The sequence below is a fragment of the Lipophrys pholis genome, assembly GCF_963383615.2.
Source record: "Lipophrys pholis genome assembly, chromosome: 21".
NCBI lineage: Eukaryota > Metazoa > Chordata > Actinopteri > Blenniiformes > Blenniidae > Lipophrys > Lipophrys pholis.
Genome location: NC_137649.1, coordinates 18685016 through 18710507, shown reverse-complemented (window position 1 = coordinate 18710507; position 25492 = coordinate 18685016). Strand labels below are relative to the sequence as shown.

General features: G+C 43.3%; 2 protein-coding genes across 5 annotated transcripts in view; both read left to right on the top strand.

Moving 5' to 3' along the window:
• Positions 1–5699: 5699 nt before the first annotated feature.
• Positions 5700–14266, top strand: LOC308126486 (uncharacterized protein). 4 transcript variants are annotated; one of them, XM_080490922.1, is made up of 8 exons: positions 5700–5964; positions 6059–6398; positions 9835–10035; positions 10783–10912; positions 12265–12366; positions 12999–13030; positions 13239–13265; positions 13552–14266. In XM_080490922.1, exons 2-8 carry the CDS (start codon positions 6251–6253, stop codon positions 13590–13592), a joined length of 681 nt encoding a protein of 226 aa, XP_080347048.1. In that variant the 5' UTR covers positions 5700–5964; positions 6059–6250; the 3' UTR covers positions 13593–14266. The 4 variants fall into 4 exon arrangements, with proteins under 4 accessions (XP_080347048.1, XP_080347046.1, XP_080347045.1 ...); XM_080490920.1 differs by having other exon boundaries at positions 5741–5964; positions 13541–14262; XM_080490919.1 differs by lacking the exons at positions 5700–5964; positions 6059–6398 and adding an exon at positions 8767–9265 and having other exon boundaries at positions 13541–14266.
• A 2964-nt stretch (positions 14267–17230) lies between these two features.
• Positions 17231–25492, top strand: part of evlb (Enah/Vasp-like b) — a 48183-nt gene continuing 39921 nt past the window's right edge. The window contains exon 1 of the mRNA XM_080490914.1: positions 17231–17807. Within this exon, the coding sequence (XP_080347040.1) occupies positions 17803–17807 (5 nt within the window). The 5' untranslated portion in view covers positions 17231–17802. The remainder of the gene's footprint in view (positions 17808–25492) is intronic.

Below are 25492 nucleotides of genomic sequence, written 5' to 3'. Positions count from 1 at the left end.
TCCCTCCCGCCTCCCTTCTTCCTCCCTCACCTCGTCAGCACTTCTGTCCTTGTTATATTGCACTAATGCATTCCTTAATTACGACAAATGTGTTCAATGTTTATTTTTTATTTCCAGCTACTAATAGCCTACCGGGGTGGGGGTGGGGCTACTGTACATCATTTATATGTGTGGTTTGTACCTCTCGAAGGAAAGAGTAAGGATGTCATGGCTGCTTTAGTCAGTGCAAACTGTATATTTCTCTTATTTCACCAGTAGAGGAGTTGACCAGCGTGTCTGTCCTGTTGATTTATGCTCAACCTGTTGAATCCCATGGAATATACACGGTGTATATATACATGTATACATAGATATATATCACTGGAGACATTCCATATGATTTTCAATCAGCTCTGACGTATAATATACAGTATATGTATGTATTCACGCTGTTAATGTGATTAGATTTCAGAAAGGCGTCTCGACGGAGGCCTGATTTGCTCTGTGGACAAGCGTAGCACCATGTTAGGTAGGATTTAGGAATCAGGGGTGACTGGTGGGATCGGGTGGGGGGGGGGTTTGATACTTTAAACTGAGCCGTGGGGTTTTCGAGCCCACGCGCTTCCATTGCCTTCTAACCTGCAAGTGTTTCACTGTCACTCAGAAAACAAGTAGTGTCAGAGTGAGCGTACCTTTAAAGACACCAAGAGTACCCGATTGCTTTCCTACACAGCAGACGCCCTTTCTCTGCAACATTGGACGAGCCGTCAAAGTTTTCCACACACTTAAGCCATCTTAAACTTTTCTCTATTTGAGCGGCGCTAATCCTAACTTAATAAAAAAAAAAAGAAAAAAAAGAAAACCTAAATCAAATCCTGATCATTGGAGTGGTTTGATTTCTAGGAATCCCCAGATTCTTCAGAGGTAATATATATTCTCCTACTTTACAATTTCTCCTTATTAAGAATATTTTATTATGTCGATTTCCTAAGATGGCATATGCAATATATTTTTAGACTTGCTATTTTTGGAAAATGAACTTAACTCAAGAAAAGAATATGCATTGTTTTTAGTTTATTTGAGATTAGTTTTAAAGTCATCGCAGCATTAATTGAGATTTGACCAAATGAGAGAAAATGAAGGGACCTGATGCTTCCGTATGAGCGATGGTCGGAGATCAGAAGGAGTGAGGATCTCCCTTTCAGGCGATTTCTAATGAAGTGTACATATCTGAACCCAGGAAGCACCGGGCACTCTTTAAACAAGCAGACAGCCAATGCACAGTGTAGTATTTTTACAAGATCTGTAATAATTATATTTAAAGTGAGAAGAAAAGAGGAAAAAAAATAAACATATTTAAATGGAGAAAACAATAAAATATATTAAGATTTCAATTTAACTTATTTGGAAATACTGTGTCTAATTGATGGACTATATCCTGTGTCTTTGTGCTCCAGGATAGAAATGAATTTTTGTTTGTTTGTAGCTTCAGATTTTAGAGAATAAATGAGTGACGGTTGTTGCCAGCGATTTATTGTTTTTTTTTTTTTTTTTTTTTTTTTTGATATCATTTATTTGTGGTGGCATGGGGACCAGACCAAAGCACATGCCCAGCAGGCGGGAGAGCGGACGTGGACGCCCTTTTCCAGAGGCTGCTGTCTGTCATTTTGACTGAAATCTGATGGGAAAAATGTTGTAATAGCTCTTTTACTTCTTTTAAATGCTAATTTTAAAAATCAGAAAGTGTGACGCTTCATAGTCTGGATTAGTATCACGTTGAATGTGGCCATTTAATATAATTGCCACATTAAAACCGTAAAAAAAAACAAAAAAACATTGGTAATGAGATTGTTCACATACAGCTTGTTGCAGCTTGATACTTTAACATATTTTCTTTTTTTTCTTTTTTTTTTGCTGTTTGTTGCAGCACTACACTTTATTAATTAATTCATATCCACCAAATGCAGAAATTAAAAGTCAGTCTTGGTTTGAACACAAACAACATTTTCTCTAGAGGATTTCTTTCTGTTTCAGTAGTGATGACTGCCTATGTTAACATGAAGGGGACTGTTGGTGGAAACTAAACTAATCTAATGTGTCACAATGACAGACGGCTTTACACATTTTCTGTCATTGTCATCTAAATAAAATCCTCAGTGACAGAAACTGTTCCGCAGAGTCCAGAGGGACAATGAAGGAGAAAAAAGAAAAGTGTTTTTCATTCGTCCCCCCGCCCCCCCCCCCCCCACTCCATTTTCTTTTTGAAGCCACCGTCCCCATTTGACCCGAGTCTCGTGGGAAGAGACGTCTTCTCGCTCTCCTGACCGACCTGAGACGTGCCGTTTGGGAGAACGCTGGCAACGTGGTCACCTGAGCTTGTATTGATCCGTCTCATTAGGGAAGAGGGAGGCAGTTCATGAGAGACGGGACAAACAGGGCAGGACGTCCCCCCCACAGAGAGTGAACCATTGGACCAGATTTCCCCGGTTCTCAGTGAGGGACTGTATGGAACTTATCAGGGAGGAAAGTGATTGTAAATGGGATTTTCAACCTCCACAAAATAGTTGATGTGACAAATACATATAGTTCAATTTATATTTCAAGAGAAAACTCAGTTTTGTTATTCAGATCCTGGGTTTTTATTGAACCATCTGATGTTACTGCTGGATTAAATTAAGCTGAACTGTGGTTAGAATAAGATTTTTTTTCTAATTTCCATGTGTTCACGGCCTTGCTTGTGGGCAGCAAAATGGCTTTACATTTCCAAAGTTAATAAACAATTTACTATTTCGACCTTTTATTGTGGGTTCTATTGTAGGTTTGTATTGTGGAGCAGTGAGTAGCAGCATTTAGCTTCATCTCTTATAATTTCTACACAGTCCCTCGTTACTGTGATTTTAATTTAAAGTGAAAGATTGTTTATTCCATCAGCTGTCCACTGTTGCCTTTCTCCCAGATGTGCATCGAGCTGTTTGGCCCCTAGAGGGCAGGAATCCTATTTGTGTAGAGGAGCCTCATGGCCCCCCACATCCCAAATCAGCTGCTTCCTCTCCTTGCATACATTTCTTTTTGCTCCTGAGAGAGAGAAGCAGGAGCTTCTGATGAGGGCTCCGACGAGGCCGCCGTGCGTTATCCTCTCGAGTGCCGGCCGGCCATGCAGAAAGCGTGGATCGGATCCTTTTGGTATTATTTATGTCACTTCTCCTGCAAGCTTTGCATGGACGCGGCCGCATCGTTGTCGTCGTCACGACAACAAGGCAGGGCCGGCACTCGGGAGGCGAGGGTTTTCTGTGTGTGTTCGCTGCCGTGGCCGGGGTCAAACACTGAGTAACCTTTACAGACGCCACACAAGAGAGTTCACAAATCAAAAAGCACCCGACTCACTCATGAGATTCAGCTTCCTGTGTGGTCTGTATTGATGCTTATTGTTGACATATATTTTGATATATTTGGAAATAGCGGAGGTATACAGTAAAAGTCTAGATATTTTTGGAGTAGAGAAGAAACGTGTGTATCAGATTATTGTCACTTTGTCATGCTCTCTGAAAATCTCTTGGGGGGGTTTTTTTGTTTGGTTTTTTTTTGGAAGAATTATATAACATCCAGACTGATTTAATGTTCCTCTGAGAGAATATTTATAAATTTTAAGTCATTTGTGAAAAATTTGGTCTCTTGTGTTTTTATTTCTGAGTTAAAAAAAAAAAAAAAAGCATTTGCATAGAGGCACGTCTAGAGACTGACCAGGTTACATCTCTCAATTAACTTTTTTGTAGTTTCCATCTTTAGATCAGAATGGATGCTTTTCTCTGTGATGGATGAGAAGTCAAAGTATACGACAACAACCATCTGTAATGCTGCTTGGCATCCACAGGAGGGCATTAGCGGGGCACCATCTATAGGTCAGGGTCAAAGTGTCTCTCGACCTTCACATTTATATACCGGTGAAAATGCCCACTGTGCACGCTCGTGTGATTTATTTGAATGGAGCAGGAGAAAGGTTGGTGCCTCCTCCTGCCCCGGTTCTGTGTTTACATGCCTCTCCCCTCATGTCCTCTGTCAGCATACTCATTATCTGCCTTTGGCCTTTATCCCCGTCCAGGCCTCGGGGCATTAGGAATGTTCTGCCGCGCACAAACTCCCACCACAGCACAGGGCCTGAGTGCCTTTTACAAGGGGATAACACCGGCCAGGGCCAACGATTAGTGTGTCATAATGATATAACTGGCCTCACGCTTTCACCTGGGAGGCCTCCCGAGAGCGCCGGTCTGATACGAGACGATGGGCTGCTGCTGCGGTGCACAGGAACAGAGGCGGTAGATTAAAACCTCAGGCTGGGTGAGATGAATTAATGATGCCAACGCGTGCAGATACTCGGGCAGTCATTACACTCTGAGAATATACGGTGCAAAGCCTCATGATTGCGGGGGGCATCTTCTAAGTGAAAGTCAAGTCTTCAGCCGCTCTAAAATTAGATTAACACATTAAAGGCACCTGTTAGAATAGAACCGGGAAAGCTGTTCATTGTTTATGTGTGTGTGTGTGTGTTGAAGTCTCCTGCTTTTGTTTATTGTTGGGAGTCAGTCTGGGCTTTACTGTAACGTACTGGCCAGTCAGGGACTGAAGAACACACTTTGTTAATCTGGAGGAGCCGCAGGGGCTTAATGTGGACACTTGTTGGATCCGAGCTACTGTTGTGTTTGGAGTTGTGCGTGTCCTTTAGTTTCAGCAAGAAATTCACAAATCTCCCACATTTCCATCATGGGAGGTTTGGACGGTTTCACACCTTCAGTCTCATTCGCCATGAACTCACTCGTGGAGCCTTTACAAGTCAACTATGCCTTTAGATATAAGTTAAACTTAAAATTTGTTAAAAAGTAGATGGAAGATGAATTGTTTTCCTGATGTTATTACAGTTTCTATCTTCTTTATTTGATGTCTCAAGTTACTGATAGTTGCAGTACTATTAAGTATTAAAACAATAAAAAGGTTCATGGAACTGATACTGAAGCAGCTCAAAAATGCATAAAATGATTCAAATCAATTCCACAAGTTTGCATGTTTTTGCTGTGTGTACGTTTGTTTTTTTGTTGTTTTTTTCAAAGATACTTTGGTTTTCTGTCAGGAAACAAAAAAAACCCATTATTTTGCAGTTAATTCTTGACTCTAAATACTTAATCGGCATGAATGTGAGTGAGCAGGATTGTCTCTCTTTTTGTGGATTCATCCATAGTCTGCTGGGATCAGACGACAGATCATGGGAAAAGTGGACAAAAGACCAAAAAAAAAAAAGATGAGGGAGCTTAGAAAGTGAAGCCCTGCACCTCCGATGAATAAAGTGAACACACAGCAGGGGACATTTCTATCAGCTATATTTAACACTTTTCTGTTGAAATGCATGAACTTTTTAAACGTAGAATAATATCGCACAACTCCATGGCGGAACTACGAGACTGAGAAACTTTGACAGATCAGCAAACTGAAGCATCTGTTGTTGAAGAGTCAATCCACAAATGCAAAATAGACAGAACGGCAGCTTACACTAGGGGAGCCCCCCACCCCCACGCCCCCGACACGATCGCCTAACTAGCTTTTCATCTGCTCCTGTTTCTTTCTCTCTAATTACCACGTCCGGCTTATTGTCCTCCTGATGACTGTAATTAATCAAGTTCTGCTCCCTAATCTCTGAATCTCATCATCCTTACGGCGCACCAGGGCCGGCCACACCGGATGGTAGCCTGATGTAAGCTCTTCTGGGGAGCGTAATTGTGTGCTTGTCTGCAACTTTGCATGCAGCAGCAAATTGCACGGTCCCACCTCTCTGTGTGTGTGGGACCTTTGGCTGGTGGTGTGTTTTTTATTTTTTTTTGTCCTTCTGCTTACACCGGTCAGTAATTGTTACTCGTGTTTGCCTACTTAAAGAGGTTTGCAAAGAAAAGTGATGCAACTTATCTTTGAGGCGACGGCTTCCATGGAGGCCTTTGCAAGGTAGAGAGTTTTACCCCCCATTAACCCCCATCTGACACACACACACATACACACACACACGCTCCTACTCTCACAAGCGTTGTTCCTGCATCAGCTTACAGGTCCTTAATCTGCCCTTCGAGTGACATCACCCTCCCCCCTGCTCCCTCCCGCACACTGCCGACGGGACAGCCGGCGGGGAGGAGGCGTCCCGTGGTGCTTCAGGTGCCGTTAGGTGAGCCGTCTCAGCAGTGAGGCTGAGGAGACTCACAGAGGATCACATCGTGTCGTGACCACGGCGGCGGGCATGGCCGAGGGGGACGCATTCATGGAGGAGCTGGTGGACCACGGCCTGGGGATGGAGGAGACGGCCCACGGGCTGCTGAGGAGGCCCTCGCTGAAGGAGAGCTACCACAGTGACTCCCTGCTGGCACCAGACACTGACTTCATGACAGGTAGAGCTGAGGGGAAGCTGCCCACTCACACTACAAACAATGTTGCTGTTGTGCTGTCTTGATACGGATTTTTAACCTGTCTTCTTCTCTATTATTCATTTCTTTATTTATTTGAGCAACAGTTCTGAAAATGACTCCTTTGAGCGTCGTGTGGATGAATTTAGTTTTTTCTCTGCTCGCAACCATCGTGAACCAGGAAGGTAGAATCTGGATGTAATTCGGCTATTTTAACTGACTCGACATGTGTTTCTGCCACAAGTTTAAATGTGTTTTTTTTTTCTCCATGGTGTGCAAACATAATATATCATCCATTCACACACACACAAAAAAAAATGGGTCCAATTGTTGTGGCACATTGGGGGTAAGTCTTGACCTTGAGTGTCTGAGACACGAGCTTAAATCCTGGTGAAAGAGAAAAAGAACAAACTCAGTCTAAGTCCGAGCAACGGCAAAACGCTTCAAACACTTCTTCTTTGTTGTATTGTTGACGAGTTGGCACGATCCACCTGAAAACTAATCCTGTCTAACAGTAATCTGTCTAACTTTGTGCCTTCCACACCGTGTACACTGCGGCTGGTGGTTGGATGTGTCCCAGCAGGGTAGATTGTGGTGGATGCCCTGTCCTCTGGGAGACATTAGCATCAGTGGACTGGATACGGTGTGTGCGCACGTGGCCCGTGTGCGTAAGCACGCAGCGGGCTGATATGAACAGACAGATGCTGTTCCTTCATTCAAGAAACACCATCTGTGATCAGAGATTAAAACACTCCATTGACTCTCCATGCTGCAGTTATGTCTTAATATATTTCCATTTGTCTAAAATGTACAATATGAGTCGTGACGTATGCGTGTGTGTGTGTGTGTGTGTGTGTGTGGCACATCTGGAGCTGTGTGCGTATGTGCAATTGTGAGTCGGTGCCTGTGCGTGTGTTCATATTTGCATAGAATTGCATCCAGGGAGCCTGCCCGTGCTTTTGTGCAGCCGAGTTGCTGCAGAGACCAAGCTCTGGCCTGCTAATTCCCTTTTACAGCACCGGGATTATGTGCTATTCTAATCCCAATCCCATATGGGATGTGTGGAGGTGGCCCGAGGATGATGTCATGGCCGGGACAAGGGGAGAAACAGAAGATCACGGGCCGACACGGAATCACAACTCGCCATGAGAGACAGATTACTGCTGCATGTTGGAATGATGCTCGCCCGGGTCGACTCCCGCAGCAGATCATCGCCGCTCGAGGGGGAAAGACTCCGATTTCAGAGGAATTACAGATAGAACCCACAAAAAGGTTGTTGCATTGAGAAAACAAAGCAATTTCTAGCAACAGTTTACTCCAATGATAAAAGAATTAATGCAGATTTTACACGGACTGTTGTTCATCTTCTAAAGGCAGCTCTAATCGTGTGTTTTTCAAGCTTGAATTATTTTCAGTTTTTCCAATTTAATTCAAACAATGCTCATGAAATAAGTTCATTTCAGCAACTATTTCTTCACCGCTTATCACATTCACCTTTTAAAATTCACTGCTGCTTTGCCGCTTCTTTTTAATCCACTATTGTATGTTTGTTAGTTTTTTTTTGACAAAAATCTATTGAAATTTGAGGATATTTGCACAAACCTTTTTCACTTTAGTCAAACTTTTTTAAGCCCTTCCTCCACTACGTCTCTACCTTAACACTTTATTAGTCTTTTTTTTTTTTTTTTTTTTTTTTTTGACCTTTTATGTTTCTTTGAGCTCGAGCAGATCGCCGTCACATGCTGGGTGGTTTTCATGCACTTGTAGTCACAGCATGATGTTCAGCCCGCGAAGTCATTACGCTGATGTACCTTTTAATCAGACTGAAGTTTCTATTTAATCACATTAGTCGAGCGGCGCCACAGTCTACCCATGTACAACTTGGAAAATAGAGATGCATTCACTGAAATTCATGCATAAAAAAAAATAATAATCTGTGCTCTTGTGGACAATATAGAAATTAAAAAGTACACGAGGACAAAGATTATGCTGAATTCAACGAGTTGACTGACAATTGTAATAGTAGGAAGTAATGCTTCTTTGCCGATTCTTTATTTTTGGAGTGTTTTTGGAGCCGTGTGTTGACTTTTGCAGCTGGTTTCTACTTCGCCTCGTGTTCCCTGTTGTTAAGCGTGACCTGCGCCGTGACCTCCGTTACTCAGTGGATTCACAGGATGTTCGCTGCGGCACAACATGAAAAAAACAAGTCACATTTCAGGTTTTATTCCTGCCGTTTCCTCTCTGCGTCTCCATCCCTCATAGTGACACGGGGGTTTATGTGTAGGGGGCGGGGTCAGAGGGGCTCAGTCTCTGGGATTAACATTGTGTTCCGCTCACGCACACACACATGGACACACATAATTTAGGCTGAATTGGACGAAGGCTGAGTTTTTAAGCATAATCTACCCCACCCCCACCTTGAAACTGACAAACATCCTGAGCACTTTAAGCTCTGTCATACACAACGCCACATCTCAGAGACGACCAGGCGGCCACCAAGGAGAAAAAACCAAGGCAGGATCGACACCCTGGTGCCCTCGCCTCCGGATACCTCTCGTAATATGTGGGTGCGGTAAACGAAGAGAGACGAACCGCCAGGGAGGGATCATCTGTTGTGCTTGTGACTCCGGAGGAGCAACAGAGATGAGATCTTAGTGGACGCCGGCCAGTGCGTCAGAGTCAGATGGAGGGTGAGCCGGACGGGCTGGCTGGGGCCAAAGGAGGAAAGAGGACCGAAAGAGTTTGCTCACGGGAGGAGAGGAAGAGGAGGAAGACCTCTCGGTTGGTGGAGGAAGGCCCGGCCGGTCGCCAGAGGCATCCCGAGCACTCCTCAGCATCCAGCAGCTCCCACGGTATCCGCCTCTGGACTCGTTGTTGCCAATTGTCTGCAGGGAAAAGAAAAAGGAATGAGGGTGTTGTTGTGACGGAGGTGTTTCGATAGCTTTTGTTTACACGCATGCTGTGAGGCGACAGCGGAGACAATCTGCTGTGTCCAGCTGTGCTGTGACCTCATTAGCTTGATTTCTGCCACACGGGCTCGAAGAGGAGACGTTAAAGAGCTTACCCCTTTCTCTGATTACAGCTTTTGTCGATCTCGTTGCCGAGTCGACTGGATTTTTCTTCTTTCTTTCTTCTTTCTTGCTTTCAGTCCCTCCTCTTCTCTATTCGTGTGATTGTGAATGTCAAGTTTGGCCTTTTAGAGTTTGCTCGCTGCAAACATTTGTAGATATTCTTTCCCTGGCTGGTAAATTCTCAATAGACGTCACCGACCCAAAGCACTACCTTCAGAGCATGTCATCAGTTGCGTAATGGGTTTTTGGCAGGAGTCACGACATAATCTCTGGCAACCACGCAACCCCAACATGTCACACTATCCATCTACAACTTACACAATATCTCACTTTCTGAACTCTTCCCCCAGATGACCGCAGCTCGGCGGCCAGCGGCCTGGACGTGGCCGACAGGCTGACCTACCTCGAGCAGCGGATGCAGATGCAGGAGGATGAGATCCAGCTATTGAAGTTGGCTCTGGCCGACGTCCTCAAGAGGCTCAACATCTCAGAGGAGCACCAGGCGGCCGCCGCGGCCGCTGCCGGTGGCAGGAGAACACCGGGAGCTAAGCGTGAGTGTCTGCCGGTGTCGTTATCCACCTTCGATGGTCGATTTCAAGTTTCTGCACAGGACACTGGAGGATTTTGACTTTTTAATGGTTTGCGAATGAGTTTATTTATAAGCTTTGTAAGCAACGTGCAACAAAAGTGTCATTCACTATGGAGCAGTATTGATTATTCACTGAAAGTTGACTCAAGGACATACAAGCTAAACTTACCGTAAATAAGAAGGGAAATGAAATCTGTTTTATTTTTTTTAATATTGATTGATTATTTTTGCTACAACACGCAACATTTAATGTTTTCAAGCATTAAGCTTTTTCTTTGGCTCAAATTCAAAATAGGATCAGAAAGCAATCTCATAAAAATGAACAAACAAACAATAGTAGAACCTTCAACATTGAGAAGATTTTTCACTTTATTCTCGTAAGATGATTAAATGCAGAAGCAGATTAATCTCGTCAAATAAAAGCTTAAGCGGTGAAACTTAAATGAAATTACTTTTCTGAACCTTTTATTTCTTTTTCTTTGAAATGACTGATGTGCATCTATAACCCATCCTGTTCACAGATAACTTTAACTTCTCATACCAGGGGCAGTCAGCTAAACCTTTCAGATGTGGGATTCAAACCAGTGAACCTCCTGTCACCAATCCAAACTCTAGGCCACCACTGTTAATAATAATACATAGTTTATAAAGAAAGGTTAACCATTAGCAGACTGTAGACTAAACTGTGTTTGGGTTTTTTTTTCCACAGCCAGACCAGTTTCTCTGGCTCTGCCCTCCAGGCCGCCCATGGTGACCTCCAGCTCCGCCACTCTGAAAAAGAGCTCCACGGCGCCCTCCAGCTCCACGTCCAGACACTACAGCCCCACGCCACCTAAAAGGTCCGTAAACTTTAGTCTTTCTTCAATCGTTTCCTGGAGTGATGGCAAGGTGATCGAACATCTGAACGTCATTCTGGTGTTTCACTTGTACCTCATTCCTTTCCTTTTTCTTCTTTTTATAACAAAGTGAACCAAATCACTGCCAAACGGGGAACCCCCAAAGGGAGTAATTAAGAATGATTGTGATAGTAAATAAAACAATATTTAAATCATGGCACAACAGAAGTAACAATTCAGTTCAGACATTATTACTGAGCTTGTTTTCTAGATTTGTAGTCGATGTCGATCAATAGAAGAAACAATGAAGTGCATCGTTGACTGGAGGGAAAACCATTATTGACTCCTGCAGCCCATGAAGAGTTAATCAACTATTACAAAGTAGATTGGCTCTCACTCAAACTAATTGCTCCCCAAATAACTGACTAAAATCCATCCAATTACTTTCAGATTCACTTCATCCAGCTTAGGATAAAAACACCCAGAGTCACCAGTTAACCTCAAACACCTGTTTTTGGACGACGGGAGAAATGCAAAGCATGCACAGGCAGAACATGCACACGCCACACAGAAGAGGCTCCAATAAGTAAAACAAATATGAAGCTGGAAAATATCTATTTTATTTTTATGAAGGTTTATGATGTTTTATTTTTAGACCCCATGGAGCAAATTGTTTTGTTTATTCGTTATGCGACTTAAACTGAAGGCTGATAACTTTCTATATATATATATATATCTATATTAAAAAGATGAAGATCGCGGGTGCAGGCTAAGCAAGCCGCTCACAGTACAGCGCCAGTCTCAGATCTCAGGCTTCCCTTCTCATTATCCGATGTGCAAATGCAATCAGCAGACACCCTCCATTATCTAAGGAACTATATAGTCGGAGGCTCAATAATTATTCCAGCAGCCGCCTTGATTTCGAAGCAATAAAGCAGCAAACCATTTTGTGCGGATCCCTTCCTCTCAATTACCTTTCAAATGATACTGCCATTAGATAGCATTAGTTAGAGAGCATGGTGGGGTCTTCCCCTCTTCCCCCCCCTCTCTATGGAACCTTAATGTGCTGCTGCTATATCTGGGGTATGCCGATTTAATTGCACGGTGTGAGGTGAACCTCCACTCACTTCAGGTTGTCCGTTTATCATGTGGCTGGGCTGAGAAGCAGTCATGCAGGAGCGAGAGCGTTAGATCTCTGCTCTCCTATTTTTCTGCTCTTCTTCTTGCTTTCGTTTTATTTGTTGTTCTTAAATGCTTGCTGGCTTCAGCCATTCTTCCATCTCCTCCCATTTACCTTGAGCGTTCACATAAAAATGGCAAGCCTCTGTGACCCCACTTGTTCTCTGTCTTTCCAGCGGCGTGAAGAGCCCACCGAGTAGTGTGAAGGACAGTCCGTGTAAGGCCACTAAATCACGACTCACATCGGCAAGCCCAGCCTGGAAGAAACCCCAGGAAGGGTAAGAGAAGCCGCAATTGAACCCGGTTCGAGTGCCGGTTCGGGGGCTTTTCTCTGTGGCGTGCCTGGGTTCACCTCTCTCATGTGCATGAGGTTAATGGTGTGAGTGTGTGTGTGTATGTGTGTGTGTGTCACTCTCTGTTTGCACCGTGATGGACTGGTGACCCGTCCATGGTGCACCCCGCCTTCACCCTCAGTCAGCTGGGATCGACCGCAGCTCTCCATGACCCTGACAAAGCAATCAAGAAGATAGATGGATGTCAATACATCTAAAAATACACTTTAGGACTTAGACCACCTGCCTTCGTAATCAAATATCAGCCTTTCCTCACAGCTTATGAACTGGGGCATATATAAATTACAAATAATAATTAGGGCATCCCACATTCAATCACGCTTTAATTGAATCTCTAGATTCAAGGTTATTTCCAACCTCAAATATCCACTTCTAGAAGGAAATTCGGTTCCACAACGTGACATTCCGATCTCTCTTCTACTGTTCAGTCAAGCTGGAACTTATGTGTCAATGTGAAACGTGTTTTTCTGCTGAAATCTTTTTCATTCCTGTCACCATTTCTCTCACCGTCTCTCTCTTTCTCTCTCCCCCTTCCGTCTCTTTTCTCATTGTAACAGCGACAAATCCAAGGAGGCTGCAGTGAGTGTAGGTGAGAGAGCTTTCTGTGGTTCCCTGCAGTTGTTTTTCTCCTCCTTTTGCCGGCTGTGAGTGGCAGCATTCATAACAAGGAAGTGAAACAGCTGCAGAGCAAATGGGGGGGAAAAACACACTGCAATAGGCTGGTGTGACACTGGTATTGTTGTGTTGTGTAAATTAATGCATCGTGTGTGTGTGTGTGTGTCTCTGTGCGTGTGCAGGTACAAGACGTGTGACGCACTGCAAAGGTAGGAATCCTCCCTGACAATAGTAGAAATATCTGTAATCTTCACAAACATAAAGAATCGTGCTTGAGTTTTTCTTTGTTGTTTTTTTTGTCCTACATTTTTTTTTTTTTTTTTTACATCTCACCATGACTTGTGTTCCGTCCCACGCCCCTCACACCTCCTTCTCCTTCGCCTTCGCCTTTTCACCCCTCCAATGTCCTTCACCCTCCTCACCAAACTCCCTCCCCTCTGTCGGCTCTCTCACCCTCCTCACCTCATTTCACCACTTCACTTAGTGACTATGCAGATCTATCTGAGCCCCCTCACAAGAAAGACTGGATCTTCTGATGCCGACAAGTCTACGTCCACGGTGCCTGCGAGCAACAGCGGGAACGCCGCCGCCACGCCGAACCATCCTCGGGCGAAGGGGTCCGGCAGGCCTGAGATGAGGAAGAAAACAACCCCGTCCTTCACTTTAAACCTCCAAAAAACCACAACGAGTCAGACCGCGATGCAGGACAGTTCCAGCTACAAAAGCCCCACCAAGTCTCCGAGCCAGTACTTTCAGATTTGTTACTGAAGCCTGAGGGTCGTCAGCAGATCACTGCCACAAAACGCGTTTCCAAGCTGATCCACTGATTCTACGTTCGACAATTTGTTCGTCTGGAATATGCGACATCTCTGTTCGAGTGTTGTACTTTGTTTAATGGCTTTGTTATTTATGTTAAAGGTAGAAGAAAAGCGTTAATGCGTCAGCGATCGCAGTGTAGTTGTAGCTCCATTCGTCACACGCCGACACCCGCGTCTCGTTTTGGCTGAAGGCCCGTGTTTCCACCGGCGTCCCCGTCACTCCGAGTCTGAGCTGTGAGAGGAAAACTGTGTTTTATGTCACCAAGTCTCCTGTTTGCTGTGTTGTTTTGTAGTTAATGCTGCACATTTAGATTCCATCTTAGATCGACATGTTTGTTTTAACTCCAGAGAAACAATGATAATGATTAAAAATAAATGAAAATGTGACAACTTCTGAGTCTTTTTTTCTAATTTGTGTAAAATGTGTGAATGCGGGCCGCACTGGCGTTTCCCAACGAAAGCAAAGTTAGGATGTTTTCCTGGCATGATTGAGTTCAATCAGCCTCGTGGTGAAGAAGGAAAGTGCATCCAGCTCGATGCAGCCGTTTGAAGAGCTCCTCTAATGATCATGACAGGCTTTTTTTTCACTAACGGGCTGCTAACGACAATCGATCACACAACACTGTGATGAAACGGCTGAAAACCACGTGGTGTGACCTTTCCAGCTGGATGAACATTCGAGCCTGACTTTAAACATCTGAGCTCGGTACGACAGTTTCCAATCCCTCAGTAAATTCGAACTTCCAAACATTTGGCTCCGCTCCTGTACAGCTGGAGACAAAAGTCAACATCTTATGATCAGTCTGCATGTGGTCGGTTACTATAACAATATGTCACATCACATGCATGAGGAGGGGAGGAAATAACTCATTTGGATCTACTTATTTGAAATAAATAATGTTTATTCTTTCAACGGTGAAAAGTCCTGCTTGATATCTACATTGGCTTCCTGAGCAAACTGCCTCAGTGTCTTTTCTATATACATGACGGATGGAGAAATGGGCTTTAGATGAAGAAAATCTACTGATAAATTATTCATGAAAATCCTATTTGGTAATATAACATGGCTAAAGCATGAAAAACTGTAAGTTGTCTCTGCATGACTATAGCGCCCTCCTGTGGACACATAGCTCAAACACACGCAAATAGAGTGATTATTTTACAGAAGTTGTGTCTCCATAGCACGACTTATCATTTAACAGGTACCGTGTTTTGAAATCCAATATGGAAAATCACAGTCTGAGTCTCCGGGGAAACATCAGCAGGGTAAAAACTACATCCCAGACTTCCTGTTTCCTGCAGGAGGAAGCTGAAGAATCTCACCGACGCACAGGGAGAACGTGCAAATCTCCACACGAGAAGGCCCCTTCCTGCATTTCGACCAGTAACCTCTTTCAGACGCATGTTGTTGTTTTCAAAAGGGATCTAATAAAACACAGAACGCAAAAGGACATCACATGATTAGCAAAATAGAATAAAAATACAACAAAAATACAAAAAGAAAAGAGCATTGATGAGGTTCAGAGTTCTTCCCCATAAAAAAACTACTTCCAAAACATCTCTATCATAAATAAACAGATAGATAAATAAATAAATGTATAAATAAATAATAAGTAAATAAATAAATACATTTAAAAAAGCAACTTTAAGGAAAGAGGAATTTGTGTGTGCTGCATATATATCAAATTGAACATAAATGTGAAAAATTGTTGACCAACAATGACGTCCATGCATATCAATCAATGGTTGTATCACTGACCAGGTTTACCGTTTTGTTTTTTGTTTTTTCGGTTCATGTTAACATAGTAAATGTTGGACAGGCAGCCAAAGGTTGTTTCTTTTGCATCTACTCCCAACACTCTGGGTTCTACTTGACTCTTCACCACATAGATAAGAATAGAAATCCTTCCAGTCTTTGGTAAGAAGGAGGACCTCTGCTGTTGAAAAAGAAAACTGCCACTTGCTTTATCTCACTGCCCGACGGGACTTGGTTCTTTAAAACAGAAGCAAGTTTGAAAGGATATTAACCAGCCAGGCACCTACTTTATAGAACCCGTTTGATTGAATTAAAGGATTCATATGCAGTTGGCTCATCTCCAATTAACTTTCAGTAACACAAAGTGATTTTCAGTCAAAATACAGTAGATGTGTAGCAGTAAACTGCACATATAAAGTCAAATACAGTCAAATCATCACTGATTGCACAAAGCCAAAAACAGTCTACATGCCTTCAGATCATCTCCACTGGTCATTGTGATGTAGGGAGTGGGTATTTCCAGTGGCATGGCTGGGCTCTTTGACTGTTTACCCTTCATGCCAGGAAACAGCCGCAGCTGGCAGATGCACACAGAAACAGATGTTGGAGCTGGTCAGTGCTGCTCGCTGTTACACCTCCCACATATCACACTGCTGGTGTTCTGGAAGACCTGGAAAGACCGACAAAGCAGAAACCACACTGAAGATGTCACGACTAACAGGAGATGAATTTGCATCGAAATACCAAATTACATAATGGAAGTGTGAAACTGAAAATACCTGTGGGTGCTGTGTTGAGTTAAATAAGGACGTATCCTGGAGTTAGTCCACTAATCTTACCCAAAACCATAGTGTGACCTTAAGATATGCAAACACCACAAGAATGTTTGCATACCTCAAATGATGTTAGCAAAAACAGACTATCTGAATAAATACAAGGACAGACACAAATTCTAATGTGACCCCTAACATAACTTCATCTTAAATCATTTCTTCACTTAGCATTCAGGAATTTTCCTAAGTTGTTCATGCTTTTATCTCCAGTAGGCGGTCTCAGCTAAAAGTCTGTTAGACAGGAAGAGGTTTACTAAACGTTCCCAGAGTCAAATGAAACAAGGTGAAGCAGCTTTTAGTTCCTACTCTTACACTTAATATATTAAATGTCCCTGGTGTGGATTTCCATTTTTGTCCCCATGGAGTACAACCAGGTCTAGGACACACACACACACACGCACACACACAAAGACACACACACACACACGGTGTGTGTGACTTGTAACTTCACCTGAACAAAACGTGTCATACTGACTCTAGAACCACATTTGAACCACTTTGGCAGCAGCAGCTTTTGGAGCTAAACAGGGCCACGCGTGCACGCGCACCACCGTCACCGTCATACAATAATATTCCTGTTTCTCCAGGGTCTTAAAGGCTTAAAGTATTTGTGGTTTTATATCCAATCACATCACCGATATTATCGTGTGGCTGTAACCAGGCCCGCTGAGTACTGAAATGACGATAATTTATGCAACAAATGATTTATATTTATAAATAAAAGAAGGAAAATATTTTGATGCGTTCGAACTTTTTTTTCTCTCGGTGCGTTTGATTTGTTCACCGGCGTGAGGTCGCTGCGGTGCAGCACAACCAGCTGGACATGAGTGTAACAGCAGTCTGCTCCCCCCCCTCTCTCTCTCCCTCTCTCTCTCCTCCTCTCTCTCTCCATCCAGCCTCCCAGTGGTTGGAGGCAGGAGAAGATGGCACCTCAGAAGCCGCTGTCAGCCACTCCGCCCGGCTTCTCGTCCTCCGCGAAGCGGCGCGCCGCTCTGTGAGATGGCTCCCGACGACCCGGCAGCCGCCTGACGCACACCGAAGAGCAATTTTTTATTTTTATTTTTTAAAGACAAGACCTGAAATACTGTGGCCATCCGTGTAGCATTTTTCCACACCCAGTCGCCTTCTTCTTTTTTTTTTTTTCTTCTTTCCCCTCAACCCAGAACATCTGCACATCCACCCGGGCTGCGCTGTTTTTATGTTTTGTTTATTTTTTTACTCAAACACCCACTGTAGCTTGGATCTGGAGTCCTCTTTTCATTTTTTGGGGTTATGAAATAATTGAACTTCGGCAGAAAGAAAACATTATTCACCTCATTCAAACGGGCTGCAGGGGAAGATGAGGTAAGCACACGCGTGCGTCGCTCATTTTCTGCGCTATCAGCGCAGACTGCGTTGATTCTGCAAGCGCAGGTTTCTGGGGGTTTTAGTAAATACGGACGAACATGCTGTTGGGGAGAATTCTGCCCGTTTTCAGGGCGCATTCCCCCTCAGAGGCCTGTTAGTGTGCATGTCACCATCATCTCTGACTCCAGCTCGCGCAGTGATGTGTCACGTGGAGGGCGTCTGCAAAGAGAGAGGGAGAGCGAAAAGGAGGTTGTTGTCATAGAAACCAGACTACACGTGTGAAACAAGCATTGTGACGTTTGGTTTAATTGTTTTTTCCTGATTGAAAAGCAATCACGTGCGTTTCTGTGCTGGAACACATGTGTGTGTATACGCGCGTGCTTAATTACAAATGAAACGCCCCCCTCTCCGGGTGCGCGCACGCGTTCACATACACACCTTCCTGCCTGGGAGCCAATCAGCTGTGAGGGATCGTTAACGCGTCCGGACGCAGGTGGAGGGGAGGGCGGTGAAGCTGGTGCACATTGAGGAACTGGTTCATCAAGGGAGTTAGGAACCGTGAACTCAGTACACGTGTTTTCTGAGGTATGATAATATCTGTAAAGCATTAACAGAGGCAGATAAAAAAAAAAACATTAAAAAAATGTTTTTGAAATGTATTGAAATACAGTGCAACAGTTGCTTTATTGAAATGCAGCAGCAGAAAGCTCTTCAGACTTGTTTTAAAATAACTCACAGTAGGAGCCATCCTGCTGCTTATAAAGTTTGTCCAAATATTTGCTGCATAAAAATGAAAAGCAGGTTTTGCTGGTTCGTCTCTGAGTCTTTGAAGAGAATAAGGTTTGACCCAGATGACCTGACAGGCCTGGAGGGCTTGTAACGTAACAGTCTGACATGTATTAAGGGAGTAAACTATTCAGAGGTTTGGAGACCAGTGATGAGATTTTAAATTATAAACAGTGCAAAGGCATGAGAAACTGGACTGATGTGATTCACTTTCTATAAAAACTAGAACTCAATCAAACGGTGAACGTCAAACAGTGAAATCTCCACTTACTGTAGTTTTATGTCAGTCAAACTGAAACGTTTCAGGCACTTTGTGTATTCTTTATCAGTTTAGCTTTTGTGAAAATCAAGCATGATCTCAACATATAATTTTCTATAAGCTCAAATGTTTATCCTATTTTTTTTAACTGGAGGCCATAGTTATCACAGTGAAAATGTAAACCTGCTTGAAACCTTTTAGTTTTTTTATTGTATGAGCATTAATAACTGACAAAACATTTTTTATTTATGATTCATCCTCTTATCATCCATTTTTACCACAAATCTCCGCACTTGTTTGTTCGAATAGTTAGAATTTTAGAGGATTTTTCATTTATTTTCTTCGCATGAACATGTCAGATTGACTTTCCGGTTTAACAGAATCCTGCACGTTTTAAATGTTGTCCTGCTTCAACACGGCACGGTTTATTAAATGTGTCATCATGACACTCTGCAGAAAGTCATGCAGACCTGTGCTCGAGTGAGACGTGTACTTTTACCACTTTTAAACAGATGTAAACACAACTATGTTTTACTTTCTGAATGTGATGTAGAAACATTTATTTTTAATTTTTCCCTGAATTTGATAGAAACTGGATCCCAATCTACATACTGGCCTGGATTCAGTGTAAATTATTGAACAGATCTATAAGATTTTGACAGACGCGAGCGCAGAGGGGCTCTATTTTGATGCGAGCTTCTCCGACAAGCTGTCTCCCAGAACATTTTTCATTCTGGCTCTTGGCCGGCGGCCACTTTAAAACACAGCTGTGATTCAGGGGGAGAGATTATGTGCTTTGTGGAGGCGCTCTGTAGGTGGCAACATAGACTGTGACTTTCCACCACGGCAGACTTCTCCTGAGCCCCAGCACGCCTCTGACTACCAGCTCCAGGGATTTTATTTCTGTGTCGTTATCTGTCTACGTGTTTGAACAACCTGCAATCTGCACATCTGAGAGAAAACGGGTTGTTTGGTTCCGCAGTTTGAGCTATTTGTGTTTGCATCGCTGCTGTTTGTAGGGTGGAAGCTTTTGTTTTTGTTCTTTAGTCTTATGAGCAGTTCAAACATATAAAAGTCTGCGGGGAGTTTAAGGTGCCATACGTCATACATCCAATAAAGATTTTAATATCGACTTAAAATTCTTTATGTGTGATGTTATGTATTATATCTATTATCTATTATTGGTTTTCTCCTTTTTTTCAATTACTGAGCGAATCCAAAGCTCCACTGTTACTCTGCCTGCTTCACATTTGTCAGGATTAGCACTATTAATTTAAATGATCTCCATCTGCTCAGAGGTGCTGCGGGTCTCCGGAGGCAAACTCTGCTTTTCATTTCTTGTCTGGGACCTTGGTTGTAGAGGTGATTCTGGATGCTGACTTTTCTCTCCCGTTTCTCTTTTTCCATCATCCCTCTCTGTCTCTGACGTGTAGGCTGATATATTTTCACTTGTGAATGCTGAAGCCCCTTTTTATAATACGTTTTTAACTGCTGGTTTGAACCTTGACCAGTGACTTTTGTACTTTATGTGCATGTTTTTACTTTATTCACGAAGCACAATGAATGCTTTGAATTTTCATTGCTGCATCAATTAAGATGTATAAAATTCAGCTTTGACTAGTGCTGCATGCATTTGTGATCGCACATCATATTCATATATATATATTATATACATTACATAACTATTTGTGTTGTATGTGATAAATATGTTTGTGGACCTTTAACCCTTGCAAAAATCCATTTACAAACAATCCCACACCAAAATTGTATTAGAAGTGAACAAATAATGTCTCACTTTATTTAAAAAAAAAACCAAAACAATAACCATTTTCACCATTAAACAATCAACACAAAATGCTAGGCTGAGCCGGCAGAATAAAATTGGTTAAATCAACGTAACCAGTTGCAGGCCTGTTCACTGACTGCGTGGAAGAAAAACAAAACAAAACAATGAAAGCTGTGCTGTCACTATCCGAGTATTGACCTATTGGGGGGGGAAAAAGTCACTAGTCACTCTCATCTACTATTACTACTCTACTTTCCGACCTGCCTTCTCCCATAGTGATCTGGGCTCCTGTGACCCTGAACGGCTGAAAGCAGTACAGAAGATGAATTGATGGATGTTCGCCGCTCAAGGCCGACCAAATTCAAACTTCATGTATCATATTTTGAAATGTGTATTTACACTGATCAGCCATCAGGTGTGAATACATCATTTCGTCTACGCCTGAACTCGTGTCATTTCGTCTCACTCCTACAAGTTGTAAGTAGTCTATACTCTAATGATTGCGTCGCTCATTGGTGTTTGACTGACCCAGTCCACAGCAGGATTGATGTGCGGTCCTTCCTGAGCGTGAGCTCGTGGCCTCCCATCGTCGCCACCAACCTCCATTTGGGTTGTTTCATTCATCCCTGAAAGCGAACCTCCATTGATCTGGTGTGGACAGTGTTGGCTGATGGGTATTGACAGGAGCGGTTGGTGGTATGTGTGTGACCTATATGAATACCAACTGGAATAGTAACTGATTGAATGCGGGACAAGGACGAGGATACGGCGGTGAACTCGACGTTGTTTGATGTTAACAGGCAGGTTACTACTAGTGTCTGAGTGGAGGTCCTGTTTTGTTATGCTTTAGTGGAGAAGAGGCTTCAAAGAGGTGCTGTTTGTCAGAGGACAATGTGCTTTTCCATAAATGCTGACAGTGTAAACTAATATGCTTCACATCTGGAGCCTGACCTGAAATAAATCCTGGAAATGTCATGGTTTATGTCCCGCTGTTCGACAGAGACGTGAACACAAACGAAGGTCAGGTTTCTCTCTCGGGCCATTGTTCTCAGAGCACAGCTGCGGGCTTTGAAGCTGTACAGGTGTGTAATCTTGCTTGCACCCTTGTTATTTGTCCAACCTCAAAGTTTAGGGATTATTTTTTTTACATTTACTCCCGAGGCCTGCCGAAAAGGTCATCAAGGATTCAGTCGTCTCACGTTGCCCCAATGAGTCACAGACAGTTTCGCATCTTAAAGTCGGTGTTTAACAGTTGATGAAGGAACTGCCTTGGTGTTGTGATCAAACTCAGGTTGGGCGCCAATAAACTGCCGCACATCAGCACAAAGTTTCTGACTCAGCGGGAAAGTTCTGATCCGTTTATCTCTTATACCACGTCATCCAGCTTAGTGCTGCGGAGCGCTGGAGCCGATCCCAGCTGACTGTGGGTGAAGGCAGGGTGCATCCTGGACAGTGGACAGGGTGCCAGTCCATCACAAGAGGGACAACATGGTGGCCCAGAGGGGCCAACAGCACAACACAACAACAAAAACCACAACACAAAAACACACAACAACAAAAACAAAAAGACACAAAAACAACAAAAAGCCACAACACAACAGCAAAAGTCACAATGAGTGTGGTCAGAGAACAGACTTTGTTCTCGGGGGACCATATTTCTGCACAGACTTGCAGTCGGAGAACCACAGACAATAATATACGGAATATCTATTTAATGTCTTTTAACGTCTTTTAACGTCTTTTAACGTCGTATAATGTCTACTGACTTGCAGTCTGAGAACCGACGGGCTTTGTTTCCGGGGGACAATATTTTATGACGGAACGATGGATGGCAGAGCACATATATAATTAGTCATGACAATTTCAACACGGTGACCAACCATAGTGATTTCTGAAGACGCATAACGACATTAAACACAATCCTCATGCAGCAGTGTTTAGCTTAAGTCTCATTAAATCTTCATAATCAAAATAGTCCGTCTGCCGCACACTTCCGTTGTGTTGTGCTTTTGAGCCTTCTGGGCCACCGTACAAACACACAGAGAGACACACAGTCCCAAACACTCACACTCACACCAGTCACCAATCAGACTCAAATGCAGGCGTATGGACTATAGCAGGAAACCAAAGTTCCCATAAAAAACAGTCTAGATGAGCACAGGGAGAACATGCATGTTTTGCAAAAATGGCGCCCTGAGATAATGTGGAGTTGAACCACTACTCAATTGTGCAACCAAAAAAACCCGATCGACCGTAAATGGACATCATGACAGCCTTCCAAAAGTGAAGCCAAAGCATCTTTGTTGCCTCCCGGTGGGTGAGTGTGATCAAAATAATCTGCTGCCCCCACGTTAATGGAGGCTAAAAAGCCACTGTTGATTTGGACAGTATGATGGTGAGTTAAGGTCACATGATGGTGCTTCAACCACCGGCCCAGCGGCTCATATGTAGATATTAAATATAATTGTAGAACAAGTTAATGCCGATCATGTTTCTATTCATAATTTTCTACAACAGCTTAAAATTACCATTTGATATTTTGAACTTTTTAATAAAACAGCCATCAAAAAAGTCAAAAGGCAAAAGCTTTATGAGAAGCTGCCAGGTCTCTGACTGACTGTCATTTGTCTTGCTCTCGAGAGCTGTATCAGTAATGCGGCTTCAGAGGAAACCGTATAATTTCAGTCGTGGCAGCTTGTCATTTAGTGTGGCTGCTCGGTCAGCCTGAATTAACCCTCTTCCGGGGACTGGTATTTATTTTATGGCTGCAGAAGTTGTGTGGAGACGGGATGCTGCTCGATATGACACATACACTGTCAGGTGCGAGGTCATGTGTGTTGCCTCTGTTGTGAATCGGAATAATACAGTAACGGTGCATTGTGGGTAATAGTAGTGCGGTGTATGACTCATAAATATGCACAGTGAGGCGGAGTGGTGAGTCTGATCTACATCAGCGTGTGTGTGTGTGCGTGCGTGTGTGTGTGTGTGTGTGTGTGTGTGTGTGTGTGTGTGTGTGTGTGTGTGTGTGTGTGTGTGTGTGTGTGTGTGTGTGTGTGTGTGTGTGTGTGTGTGTGTGTGTGTGTGTGTAAAAGTGGGATAATCAAATCTTTGTGAATGAGAGAGGGAAATCACTCCTCCTCCTCCTTCTTCTTCCACGTCTCCTTTTGCCAGCTCTTGTTGGTGTGTGGTGTAATTAAAAATGTTTAGCCAATGTGAGTCAGACTGTGTGTGCGTGCGTGCGTGCGTGCGTGCGTGTGCGTGCTGTGGTTTCGTGTGTGTATTTGGTTGCAGCTCAACCTCAATCCCCGGGGAATGAGAGGGATGAGCTAGTGTGAGTTAACTGAGAGGAAAGGAAACGTCAGAAATCTTTAGCCTCCTCACTGTCACACCTCTCACACTCGTCTCATCCCGTTTCTTTCCCCACCTCACTCCAACCGCTGCATACAGGTGGATTCACAGTGTAGACAGGATGGAGGCAGCGGGAAATCAGGCCGGGATTATGGGGAATAACGCGACGTACAGTGCAATCTGTATGGATCTGACAGAGTTAATTAAATTAAGACAATCGGCTTTGATTTACTCACAAACTCTAACGCAGTTTTACTTTGACTTGAAGAGCGAGTGTTGATCTGTGTGTGGTTTGTTAAGTGAAACCGTCATTATGCGTGCAAGTTACTTTGTGTGAAAAGAGATTACTCCACTACTTATGAAAGATCTCCCGGAAACAATGGAACAATCATCTTCGAATATTTCGATTTTAAAGTCAAATTAAACAAGAAAACCTCAGCGAGACAAATATAACAACCATTTAACATGACACGCACATGACATGAGAAGTACAGACAACATTGTCAATCTTCAATTTTGAAATTGATTATGATAATACTACAATAATACATAAAGCTAAATGAGGATCCCGTCACATTCATTGACGCGGATGGCAGCAGGATGGGAAACAGCGCTCAAGTATTTTGCCCATTTTTTCTTGACGTCAGACACATGATAAGGTTTTTTTGGGGTTTTTTTAATCAGTGTTGTTTCCACATGATTTCTTCCGTGTGTTCCATCAAAGAGTTGCATTTTTATGGGCTTCTGCTATCGGCCTTTTGCTGTTTGATTCTTTAAATCCACATCAACGCATGTATGATGGACTGCACAGCACAATGATTTTGACAAAATACAGTATATACAAGTTAATGGATTATTTTGTACATTTCCATTCGCCCGTGTTCATATTGAATTATTCTGTTTCTGGAATAATAATTCTCGTGTTACGATCAGGTTGGACCTTTTAGAGTTGGATGGAACCCAGAAGACACGACTCACATGTCCGCCCCCTCTAAAATCAGCAGATAAAGGATGTTGCTGTATCCTATACAACCCAACACACAGATGAAGTATTTCCGTGTTACAGCACTGGCTTTGTATGTTAATTCCCTTTTCCTTCCATCTCCATTTCGTCTTTAAACACACACAGCCGTACAGAACACATGAATTGGAGGTGTGTGTCGTGTGACGAGGATGGAGCTCACCTAACGGTGAGGTCGATGGGGGATGGGCGTATTCTGTAAGTGGTGGTTGGATGTCCTTTCATGCTTCCTGTTTCTGCTCTTTTCTCCCTCCAGCCTGCAGCTTTCTTTTTTTATCCTCCGACCCTTCTTCGAATTCACTCTTTCGCTCACGCTCTCCTCTCTATATGCTTCGCATCCCACCAGGCATTTCCACTCCTCACCCCTCCGTCCATCTGTGCTCTGCCTGCACTCCTCTAATTTACCTTCATTCAATCTTCCTCCTCCATCTCCTCCCGTCTGCTGCATGTTTTTTTTTTTTTGTTTTGGTTCTGTCTCGTTT

Bases quoted from the DNA above. Each gene is read 5' to 3' on its own strand.
- LOC308126486 (XM_080490919.1), top strand. From the start codon at position 9,097: ATGGAGGGTGAGCCGGACGGGCTGGCTGGGGCCAAAGGAGGAAAGAGG. The intron at 9,266-9,834 runs GTATCCGCCTCT...CTCTTCCCCCAG, and splicing joins AGCATCCAGCAGCTCCCACG to ATGACCGCAGCTCGGCGGCC. The intron at 13,031-13,238 runs GTGAGAGAGCTT...GTGCGTGTGCAG, and splicing joins GGAGGCTGCAGTGAGTGTAG to GTACAAGACGTGTGACGCAC.